This window comes from Bos grunniens, chromosome 1 (assembly GCF_055505025.1).
Source record: "Bos grunniens cultivar Pamir isolate PY7600 chromosome 1, Bosgru_T2T1.0, whole genome shotgun sequence".
NCBI classification, from domain to species: domain Eukaryota; kingdom Metazoa; phylum Chordata; class Mammalia; order Artiodactyla; family Bovidae; genus Bos; species Bos grunniens.
In genome coordinates, this window is record NC_141165.1 from 87,038,532 (window position 1) to 87,050,618 (window position 12,087).

Genomic DNA, 12,087 nt, shown 5'->3' on the forward strand with positions numbered 1-12,087 from the left:
GTCTGTGCACCACAATGAAGATAGCCCCCACTCACCACAACTAGAGAAAGCCCACAGGCAGCAGCAAAGACCCAGTGCAACCAAAAACAAATAAATAAGCAAACAAACTAAAAGATACAGAAGCTAGTTTAAAGGGGAGTTTTCATAATCAGTTCAGTTCAGTCGCTCAGTTGTGTCCAATTCTTTGTGACCCTGTGAACTGCAGCACACCAGGCCTCCCTGTCTGTCACCAACTCCTGGAGTCCACCCAAACCCATGTCCATTGAGTCAGTGATGCCATCCAACCATCTCTTCCTCTGTCGTCTCCTTCTCCTCCTGCCCTCAATCTTTCCTAGCATCAGGGTCTTTTCAAATGAGTCAGCTCTTCGCATCAGGTGGCCGTATCAGGTCTGGGTCAAAATGGGTTATAACATTGAATAAAATGAAAATCCATGAGTTTAGGCAGCAAATAGGTCAGTAAATGTACATCTTTTTTTAAAAAAATAGGAAGGTATCATAAATTAAAAACATTTTAAACTTCAAAATGGAAAAAAGTCCTAATGTCAGTTTTTATATACCTAAGCCATTCTTTTGTTTGTTTGTTTTATAATCTATTTATTTTTTTGGTTGCACTGGGTCTTTGTTACTGCATGCAGGCTTTTTCTAGTTGCAGGGAACAAGGGCTACTCACCGTTGTGGTACACTCTGTTCTCATGGCAGTGGCTTCTTTTGTTGTGGGGCACAGGTTCTAGACACATGGGCTTCAGTAGTGGCAGCACACAGGCTCAGTAGTCACAGCTCAGGAGCTCTAGAGTGCAGGCTCAGTAGTTGTGGCACACAGGTTTAGTTGCTCCATGCATATGGAATCTTCCTGACCATGGTTTGAACACATGTCCCCTGCATTGTCAGGCATGTTGCTATCCACTATGCCACCTGGGAAGTCCACCCTCCTATCTTGAGGCAGCATCTCTGACCAGGAGAGAGAGGCTGCAGATGGTCCGGGATGTGTGCATCTGCCCAAGTTTCTGTTCTGCATTGATAGAAACAATAATGCAATCTGAAGGGCTTTCTCAATCATACACTTTCTGAATCACTTGAAAAAAGTGCTGGAAAAGCCACTGTTTCTGAGTGTCCCTGCTGCTGGCATCGTCTAACTGAGGGTACTGGCACTGAGCATGCCTCCTTCATTCCCTTTGGAATAATCAGCCATCTTCCACCATAATTCTTCAGTGCTTAGCATGTCTTCACCCTCCTTTAAGTAGGCCCCTTGGGGAGAATAAGAAGTTGACGGAAAAGGTTTATATGGCTTACTTTTTTAGCTACCAGAGGTCTTCCATATTGTTGTTATGAGATCTGACCAACGAAGACATCTTTTTTTTTTATATATATATATTTTATTTTATTTTATTTTTTAACTTTACAATATTGTATTGGTTTTGCCATATATCAACATGCACCTGCCACAGGTATACACGTGTTCCCCATCCTGAACCCTCCTCCCTCCTCCCTCCCCGTACTATCCCTCTGGGTCGTCCCAGTGCACCAGCCCCAAGCATCCAGTATCCTGCATCGAACCAACACATCTTCTTAAGTCCTGGCCCCAGTGTGCTTCCAGGGCTCTCTCAGGCTCCCTCTGTGTGCCCCTTCCATCCAGCTTCCTAAGCCATTCTTTTTTATGGTTATAACCTATCTTAACTTTTTAAAAATTATAAATACCTATTTATGGTTTGATACACATAATAGTTTTTCCCTCAAGGGTTGGAATTGATTCATTTTATCTAAAATGTACTTCTTTAGAAATTATTTTCAATCCAGGTTATGTAGTGTTTCTTAAAAACAAAAAAATAAAGATAAAATTGTAATTTTGTCCTTTTTCAGTATATTAATTATGCCTTACCATAGATGAAGCTCTATAGATGGAAGACAGGATTCTTTATTCTTATTCCACAGTTTTTGTTTCATTCATTTATTTGGTCTTTTTTTGAATAAATATTGAGTGCTATTATATGCTATGTACTGTGGCACTACTAAGTGCCAACTTATACAGAGTTGAACAAAGCAGACCTTTTCCCTACTCTTTAAACATTCACCATGTGAATCTAGAGTGATCATTCTCGTGCACCCCCCTATAATATTGAAGATTCTCTTTACATTGTTTTAGACTTTTTTCTTTAACATAGTATTTTTAAACTTGTATATTTGAAATGAGTTTAACTTTGAGGGTAACTTTTTTTTATAAATAAGGAAAATCAGCATTTCATTGCAAGCAATATGTTTTAAAACTTTTTCCATTGAAATATTTCTTTTACTTATCTGAAGCTGCCATAATACATTTTTTTAGCTAAAAGTTTTTTCATATTTTTTATCAGGCCAAAATAGGCTTTTTCTGCTTTGTTCAACTGAATAATACATCCAGGAGCTGTGCCAGGGTGGTATAGTTGTCGGCTCATATTAAGACCAAGGCCACATTCAGGATATGATATGTAGAAGTAACTTAATAGCTTAATTTGCAGAGTTGCTTATTATCCAGTTTATGGCTTTTTATAATACTTGGCAAATCTCAGTTGAGCATGCAGTCTGGAAAACAGCCTACAACTGACTACATTGACACAGAGATGGAAATTTAGAGGGCTCATGTGGGAATAACTAGTCTTATCTATATGTGTGAAATCAAATTTACTCTAGTGATACAAAAATATAGCAACCTCTCTTTATTTAACCTCACTGAAAGATAAGGAAACTGTTAAGCATTTTAATGTAAATCTTCAAATAAGTGTTTTCTACCTTTATGCTTTTTAAATTAAGTATACTGAAAGCAGTATTCTTTTTGGTGACCAAAGATCATAAATTATTTTATTGTACTCTGCTATATTTTATTGCTATATTTATATTTACATTTATCTGCTATATTTATAATTTATAATACCTTGTAATTGGTGAGGTGGTGATATTTTCACTGTATTGCTGTCAACCTTATGAAGATAGCTTTATGTGTGTGCCTCTTTGCATTTTATATGAAAATAATGAAATAATTTTGAAGTATATGAAATATACTTTATTTGAATTTCATATATATTTGAAAATATATGAAATATATTTTATTCCTAATTTATATTTATCTGCTATATTTATATTTACAATACCTTGTAATTGGTGAGATGATGGTATTTTCGCTGTATTGCTGTCAACCTTATGAAGATAGCTTTATGTGTGTGCCTCTTTGCATTTTATATGAAAATAATGAAATAATTTTGAAGTATATGAAATAATTTTCTGTGCATTATTTGATTTTATTCTTAGAACAGTCCTAAGAGGCAGTGACAGAAGAGATGAAGAAAAATGGTTGGGCTCACAATTTATTTGAACCAAGAAATTGAGTGTTTGTTGATAAGATTATATTGGGGGGCAGGGGGACAGAGAAAGGTGTCAAGATGCTTCCAGAATCCTGACTTAAGCAATTGGATAAATAAAAGCATCATGTACTGAGAAAGGAAATACTGCAAAAAGAGTGTATTTGCACATATGTAACATTTCAGTGGCATTGTATGTGAAGTTAGTCCTCAGAAGCTCAGAAGTCTTTTTTACCTCTGTGGAAACACATGAGGTAGTTTCAGAGCATTCAGTTTACATACAAACTCAGGACACTGCCTATAACATGAGAATTTCCTATATCAATTTAGTTACCAAGTCAAATATGGTTAAATTTTTATTTCAGCCTTTATTTCCTTCTTTTGAACTTTAATGATTAATAAAATTGGAAGTATTAGTAGTCTAGCTGAGGAGACTTTGCTGTTTTGAATACAGTTGAGATTCTTATAGTAAGAAAGAAGGAAAGAGCATAGATACTCAAAGGGCAATGAACTACATCTTTCATAAATAACATGGCCCTTTAAAAAGTTCAAATATATTGATTGGGTCTCCTTGTTAGTTCCTCAGTCTTGTCCAACTCTTTGTGACCCTGTGGACCGTAGTCCACCAGGCTCCTCTGTCCATGGAATTTTCCAGGCAAGAATATTGGAATGGGTTGCCATTTCCTTCTCTAGGGAGTCTTCCTGACCTAGGGATCGAACCAGGTCTCCCGCATTGCAGGCAGATTCTTTACCATCTAAGACACCAGGGAAGTGTATTGATTAGGTGATAATGTTAAATATAGAGTGTTTCAGTTAAAATATTAAGATTGTCAGACAATAAAAAGAAAGAAAATCTACCTATAGGTTGTTTATAAGAAACATGTTCAAAGTGTAATAATCCAAAAAGTTCGAAACTAAAAAACAGGAAAAAGTACTCTGTAGAAATATTGATTGTTAGTTTTCTGTGCTATATAACAAATTATCACAAATTTAGCAGCTCTTCCTGGTTTCTTTGGATCAGGAGTCTAGGCACACCTTAGCCTGGTCTACTGCAAGGTGTTGATCTAGATTGAATTCTCATCTTGAGGTGTGAGTAGGGAAGAATCTGCTTCCACGCTCCCTCAGGTTGTTGGCAGAATTTATTTCCTTGAAACTATAGAGTTTGCAGCAACTTACTTCTTCAAAGTTGGCAACAGAGATAGAACAGATTGGATAAGAGAATCATAACCACAGGAATGGCATCACATCATGTTTGCAATATTCTATTGGTTAGGAGCAAGTTGGTTACTTTTGAAGGCCCACCTACAGTCAAGTGGAAAAAGGGATATTATACAGGGTGTTAATAGGGATCATGGGAGTCACATTAAAGTCAGTCCAACAAACCAACCAAAAGAAGAGATTTCAAAGCAAGTAACTGTACTAGGAATAAAAGGAGTAGTAACTTAGGAGTTATAAAAAGTTTGATTTTTCAGTTCAGTTCAGTCGCTCAGTCGTGTCCGACTCTGCAACCCGATGAACCACAGCACACCAGGCCTCCCTGTCCATCATCAACTCCCGGAATCCACCCAAACCCATGTCCATCGAGTCAGTGATGCCATCCAACCATCTCATCCTCTTTCGTCCTCTTCTCCTCCTGCCTTCAATCTTTCCCAGCATCAGGGTCTTTTCCAATGAGTCAGAAGATAGTAATTTAAAATTTTGGGGGTACCTAAACCCAAAACTCCAAAATACATAAGGAAAGGGTTAAATAATTATACAGAGAAATAGACAAGATAGCAATAAAAATGAAACACTGTAATATACCCTTCTCTCTCAGCAGTTGATACAAAAAACTGACCAAAAAATAAATCAGTAAGGATGCACCTTAAACAATGCAGTTAAATAAATATGACCTAATAGATATAACCAAAACATTGTTCCAATTGTAGAATAAACATTCTTGTCAAACTCACATGGGCTTCCCAGATAATTCAGTGGTAAAGAATCTGCCTGCCAATACAGGAGACGTGGGTTCAATCCCTGGGTTGGGAAGATCCCCTGGAAAAGGGAATGGCTACCCACTCCAGTATTCTTACCTGAAGAATTCCATAGTCAGAGGAGCCATGGGGTCACAAAGAACTGCCCCAGATGGAAAGCTTAGTTCCAGTGCACCGTAGAGGTTGTTTCACTATTTTGGTGTAAAATGCCATTGAAGGTGCTCCAGCAGTTTGATCTGAGCTCCAAGGATGAGGCAAACCATGAATTGGCAAAGGAAAATAATTCACTTAAAGGAACTCTAGCAGCAAGAGAAAGGATGAATAAGGATTACATCTAGAAAAAAGCAACTTCAATGAAATAGAGCTATTTGAAGAGATACATGACAAGTTTAACAAACAGAACAAAACAGAATGATCCAATAATTCCACTCCTGGGCATGTATCTGGAGAATATTCTAATTTGAAAAGATACATGCGCTTTAGTGTTCATAGCAGCAGTATTTACAATAGCCAAGACATGGAAGCAACATAAATGTCTCTTGACAGATGAATGGATAAAGATGTGGTACATACGTATACAATGAAATATTACTCAGCTGTAAAAAAGGAGGAAATAATGCCATCTGCAGCAACATAGATGGATCTAGTGATTATCATACTAAGTGAAGGAAGTCAGACAGAGAAAGACAAATATCATATGATATCACTTATTTATGGAATTGTAAAAAGTGATACAGATGAACTTGTTTACAAAACAGAAACAGACTTCAGACATAGAGGATAGATTTATGGCTACCAAGAGCAAAGGACAGGAAGGAGGTGGGGATAAATTAGGAGTTTGGAATTAGCAGATACAGACTACTATATACAAAATAAACAAGGTCTTACTGTAACAGCACAGGGAACTATGTTCAATATCCTGTAATAAACTCTAGTGGAAAAGAATCTGAAAAAGGAGATATATGTCAAGTTACATATATATATATGGGCATGTGTGTGTGTGTGTATGTATGTATGTGTGTGTGTGTGTGTATATATATATATGTGTGTGTGTGTGTGTGTGTATATATATATATGGGCTTCCCTGGTGGCTCAGATGATAAAGAATCCACCTGCAATGCGGGAGACCTGGATTTGATCCCTGGGTTGGGAAGATCCCCTGGAGGAGGGCATAGCAACCCAATCCAGTCTTCTTGCCTGGAGAATCCCCATAGATGGAGCCTGGGGTCACAAAGAGTCAGGCAGGACTGACCCACTAAGCACAGCACAGTGCACGCACGCACGCACACACACGGAACATAGTGCAAAGTGTACTACTGGTTTACAAAAGAAGATAAGGTAAATGTTTGGTTTTTTCCCCTTTGTCAGCTTACAAGATAATGAATTGGTTCTTTATCATCTTTGGGGGAGTGTTTTATTTTAAACTCCTATAATTCAGTAGCATGTTATAGATTGCAGTCTGCTGCATTTATTGTCTTTACTGAATCTCAAATTGTCTCATCTTTGGCCAGTGGGAGCAGAGATGTTTCCTGAGTCCTTTTGATATGACCCTGATACTTTTTGACTGATAAAGAGACAGTATTTTATTTTGTTTTGTTTTTCTTCATTTTTCAGAAAACTTCAGGATGTTGTCTGTGCTTTTGGGAATGTGGATTTTAGGGATCCGTTTGTTTTCTAGGATATTTGATACTTAGCATGATCTGTGATGTGATTTGTAGGCTGATATTCCTTGGAATTTATGTTACTTGCAAAGAATAATGGTTTTATCTTTTTAGTATTTGTGTGTGTGTGCCAGGTCGCTTCTGTCTGGCACATGTCTGAACTCTTTGAGACCCCATGGACTGTTGCCCAACAGGCTTCTCTATCCATGGGATTCTCCAGGCAGGAATACTAAAGTGGGTTGCCATGCCCTCCTCCAGGGGATCTTCCTGTCTCAGGATTCGAACCCCCATCTGTTACATCTCCTGCATTGGCAGGAGGCTCTTTACCATTCAGGCCACCTGGGAAGCCCATTTAGTATTTATGGAGACTCAAAAGTAACCAACAGGGCTTCCCTGGTGGCTCAGACTATAAAATAATCTGCCTGCAATATGGGAGACCTGGATTCGATTCCTTGGTCGGGAAGATCCCCTGGAGAAGGGCATGACAACCCACTTGAGTATTCTTGCCTGGAGAATTCGATGGACAGAGGAACCTGGTGGGCTACATGTCTATGGGGTCCCAAAGAGTCAGACCCAATTGAGTGACACCCAAAAGGAACCAGCATTTTCCAGCAACAGATGTAGAGGCATATGTTAAGCTGGTTTATTCAATCAGTTAATATTTGAATGTTTACTCTGGAACAAACTCCACAATAGGAACTCTGGGAGATTCTAACAATTATGAAACCTACTTTTTGTTTAAAATTTTTATAAAATAAGTTCCAGGGATTGATTTTAAAATTGCTTGTTTCAGATCTGTCACGAAATCGCCTCTCAGAAATTCCCATAGAAGCATGTCACTTCGTTTCTCTTGAGAATCTCAATTTATACCAAAATTGTATTCGATATGTACCAGAGGCAATTCTAAACCTACAAGCACTAACTTTCTTAAATATTAGGTAAGAACTTTTTTTTAAATTTTAGTTTTGTGTGGTGTTTTCAATTTTCCTCTTCCCTTTCACTAAAGTTAACGTTATCTGAGGAATTCCCTGTCGTGGTCCGGTGGCTAGAACCCCATGCTTCCATTTCAAGGGGCGCAGGTTTCATGCCTGGTCAGGGAACTAAAATCTTGCATTCTTTGCAGCCAAAAAATAGAAATGATACTTTAAAAAAAAATTACATCATCTGTTTATATCAGCAATATCTCTTCATGTTTTTAGGCTAAATTAACAGTATTTTCTGGGTCCCTCTAGTTTCTCCTTTTGTCTTTGCCTTTGCAATAGTTAACAAACTCTAATAAGAGCTGTTACCCTAATTGTTTTGTAGCAGTGGTTCTCCAATTACATTTTCAAATAAATTTCATCAAATAAGAATGGTAGATCTGAAATTATTTTGATTTTTGTGATTATGTATTTTTGTATACTAAGTTCTGAACATATAAATGCATTTATTTAACTCATCTACTCCATTGTTTCACATCTTACAAGACTTCTTTTGTTATTTCATTATAAAAAGTTATAAATGTTGACTGGAGAAAATAAATTTAGAAAAGTAAAGGAAATCCATCAAAATGTGTCTGAATTAACAGATGAATTTTTCCTTTTTTTCTAGGCCTTTAGTCGAATTTTTAAATAAATTTTTCCCCTTGTTAAGAAATATCCTTTGGAAATATTTTTTATATGTAATCATTTTAATGTATAGTTTATATATTTCTAAAACTCATTTTTGCTCTCAGATATTTACTTATTTCAGTTTTTTCTTATAAAAGTAGAACTAGTAGACAGCTTTGTATGTGAATGTCTAATTATTAGATATTAGAAGTTTTAATGGCTCATGATCAGTTAATAAAATCATCAAAAGATCTTACAAATGGGGGCAATTGTTACTAAGGATTAAGATGTTAAATATGCATAAGGAAAATTTTAACTTATTTTTATCCTTATGATGTATTTTTTACTTCCAGTTCTGATTTGTATACTTTTGTTTAGATAAAAGATTTCTTATCTATACTTCAGTCAGTATGATATGTCTAAAATCACAATCTGTCCATTTTTTCCCATAGAACTATATTTGGTTTGTTTATATACATTTGGTTATAATGCTGTAATGATGAGGCAAGTAAATGACAAATACTTTTAATGTTTATAACTCTTTGGAAAGAAGAGGAGAGGATGCTAGTTATCTACCCTATTTTAAAATAATTTTTTCTTGTATAAATTTAACTGTAATACAATAATATGATTTGTTTATGAGACTTTTCATTATTTGCTAAGGAGTTTTATGGTGCAAGAGTCCTGTAAACCCTGTGATTTACAGTTGAGGAATCTGTGTAAGATGCAGATTAATTAAATGCTTTGCCTAAAAAACAAAGCTGACAAGTGACAAACTTGAACTCAAATCTGTTTTTTCAAACTCAAATCTAATATCCTGTTTCTTTCTTGTAAGATTTACAGTTGTTATTATACTGAGTGTAGAATGAGAAAGATGGCAATTTTTCTCCCTGAGTGTTGGGCTCTGACTTAGTTCTTTTTCTGCTTACCCATTTAGTCGGAACCAACTGTCAACATTGCCGGTACACTTGTGTGAGTTACCATTGAAAGTCTTAATTGCTAGTAATAACAAATTGGTCTCACTTCCAGAAGAAATTGGACATCTCAGACATTTAACGGAACTTGTAAGTGAATATTTCATTTTTTGATTGTTTTATGTATATATGTATGTATATTAAAAAGCAGAAATATCACTTTGCCGACAAAAACCATAGCTTTGACTATATGGACCTTTGTTGACACAGTGATGTCTTTAGTTTTTAATATGCTGTCTAAGTTTATAATAGCTTTCCTTCCAAGGAGCAAGCATCTTTTAATTTCATGGCTGCAGTTACTGCCAGCAGTAATTTTGGAGCCCAAGAAAATAAAATCTGTCACTGCTTCTGTCAGTCAAAAGCCTATATACATTTTAAAAATCAAATTCTAGTACAAACTGTGGAATTATTCCTGGACAAAGAATCATAGTATTTTTTACAACCGGTGGGTATTATGTTGTCCAAACCTCATTTTGCAGATAGTTTAAAGCTGGCAAGTTTGTAATATCAGTACAGTTCTTTACTTTGTATGTTTTTGAAATAGGATGTGAGCTGCAATGAAATTCAAACAATACCTTCCCAAATTGGTAATTTGGAGGCCTTGAGAGACCTTAATGTAAGAAGAAATCACTTAGTACGTTTGCCTGAAGGTAAGAAACTGTGAAACAGTTGTTTTGTTTTTTTGCCTTTTTATTTTATCTCTCAGACTGATGTGCACATCACAAATGTATAAAAGTTACAGCAAGTGTTTGAGATGTAATGATTTATTTAATACATGTTATCTGTTCTGTTATAGATTTTAAAAGCTAGACTTTTCATTGAAAAGCTCTAATAACTATTGAGTAGTGATAGTAATTATAGATCATGTTAACTGATAACGTAGGGTCTCTGGAAGTTTCATTTGGTATAACTACTTAAGAGAAATTTCACATGTTTTTGATAAATCATATACATGATTACTGGAAAAACATAGCTTTGACTAGACAGACCTTTGTTGGCAAAGTGATGTCTGTTTTTTAATACGCTGTCTAGGTTTGTCATAGCTTTTCTTGCAAAAAGCAAGCGTCTTTTAATTTCATGGCTGCAGGCACCATCTGCAGTGATTCTTCCTGCACCAGAGATTCACATCATTCATTTTGAGAAATTGTTTTATATCTGTTTGATAATTTCCTATCTTCTGATTCCTGTTTTCTCTTTTGAGAATTTTTGTTAATTGGATAGTGGACTCTTAATTGATCTTATGGTTTTCTTATCTTTTTTATTGTTCATTTCTTTGTCATTTTGTTTAACCATGTGGTAACAGTTCAACCATTTATAGTCTAACCATTCTTCTGAATTTTTAATTTCTGCCATCTAATTTTTCATCTCTAAGAACCCTTACTTTTTGCTGATTTAAAAACAAAATGCTTTCCTTTTTCAGTAATTTAGTATTTTATTTTTCTGAAATTGGAGACATTAGTTCTAGTTTTCAGAGTTTTCTTCTGTTTCCTGTAAACCTGTTTTTTCCTGCACTCATTTTTTTCCTTTGTTTTGCATATTTTGATTTCTCTCTTATATGTTGAAAGCTCTTCTAAATGTTTGTGGGTCATATACCATTTATACAAAGCTAATTAGAAATTTCAAGTATACTGGGAAGAAATTGTATTAAGCAGTAAGCTGGATATTTTACTGGAGGAAACTATATCAGCATCTAAAGGCCTTTTGTATGGGACTATATAGTTTGTCCAGAGAAAGATGTTTTCTTTCTTCTACATTGTGTATCTTCCTAACTAACTAATGGGGTGAGGTTGGGTAGCAAAGTGCTGAGGTCTTGTCACTAAATGTGTAGACTTTCACTTAAATCCTCCATTTTTAGCAGGCAACTCATCCTAACTTTCCATTGTGCAGTCCTTGAGGCTTTCAATTCAGTTTCACTAAAGGATAACTTGTTGATTCCTGTTGTGAATGGAAAGCAGCATGCATAGTTGGGATTGAAAACCTATGCATCTAACTTGTTTTTATACAGATTGTCATCTGATCCTTTTGTTATTCCCACCTTTCTGTGGTATCAGACCCAGTTTCTAAGACTTTCTGTTGTTCTATAAGGGGTCACCATTTCATGCACAGTTGGGCAGAGTAAAGGACAGAAACGATATGGACCTAAAAGAAGCAGAATATATTAAGAAGAGGTGGCAAGAATATACAGAAGAACTGTACGAAAAAGATCTTAATGACCTGGATAATCATGATGGTGTGATCACTTACCTAGAGACAGATATCATGGAGTGTGAAGTCACATGGGCCTTAGGAAGCATTACTACGAACAAAACTAGTGGAGGTGGTAGAATTCCAGCTGAGCTATTTCAAATCCTAAGAGATGATACTGTTAAAGTGCTATACTCAATATGCCAGCAAATTTGGAAAACTCAGCAGTGGCCACAGGACTAGAAAAGGTCAGTTTTCATTCTAATTCCAAAGAAAGACAATGCCAAAGAATGTTCAAACTACTGCACAATTGCACTCATTTAAAATATTAGCAAGGTAATGCTCAAAATCCTTGCAGCTAGGCTTCATCACTG

The 12,087-nt window shown here is 35.9% G+C and overlaps 1 protein-coding gene across 17 annotated transcripts in view; it reads left to right on the forward strand.

Moving 5' to 3' along the window:
- Positions 1-12,087, forward strand: part of LRCH3 (leucine rich repeats and calponin homology domain containing 3) — a 107,499-nt gene that overhangs the window by 38,132 nt on the left and 57,280 nt on the right. For all 17 annotated transcript variants that reach the window (XM_086401429.1, XM_086401477.1, XM_086401463.1 and 14 more), the window contains exons 2-4: positions 7,760-7,904; positions 9,493-9,619; positions 10,074-10,179. In XM_086401429.1, coding sequence (XP_086257555.1) covers positions 7,760-7,904; positions 9,493-9,619; positions 10,074-10,179 — 378 coding nt within the window. The remainder of the gene's footprint in view (positions 1-7,759; positions 7,905-9,492; positions 9,620-10,073; positions 10,180-12,087) is intronic.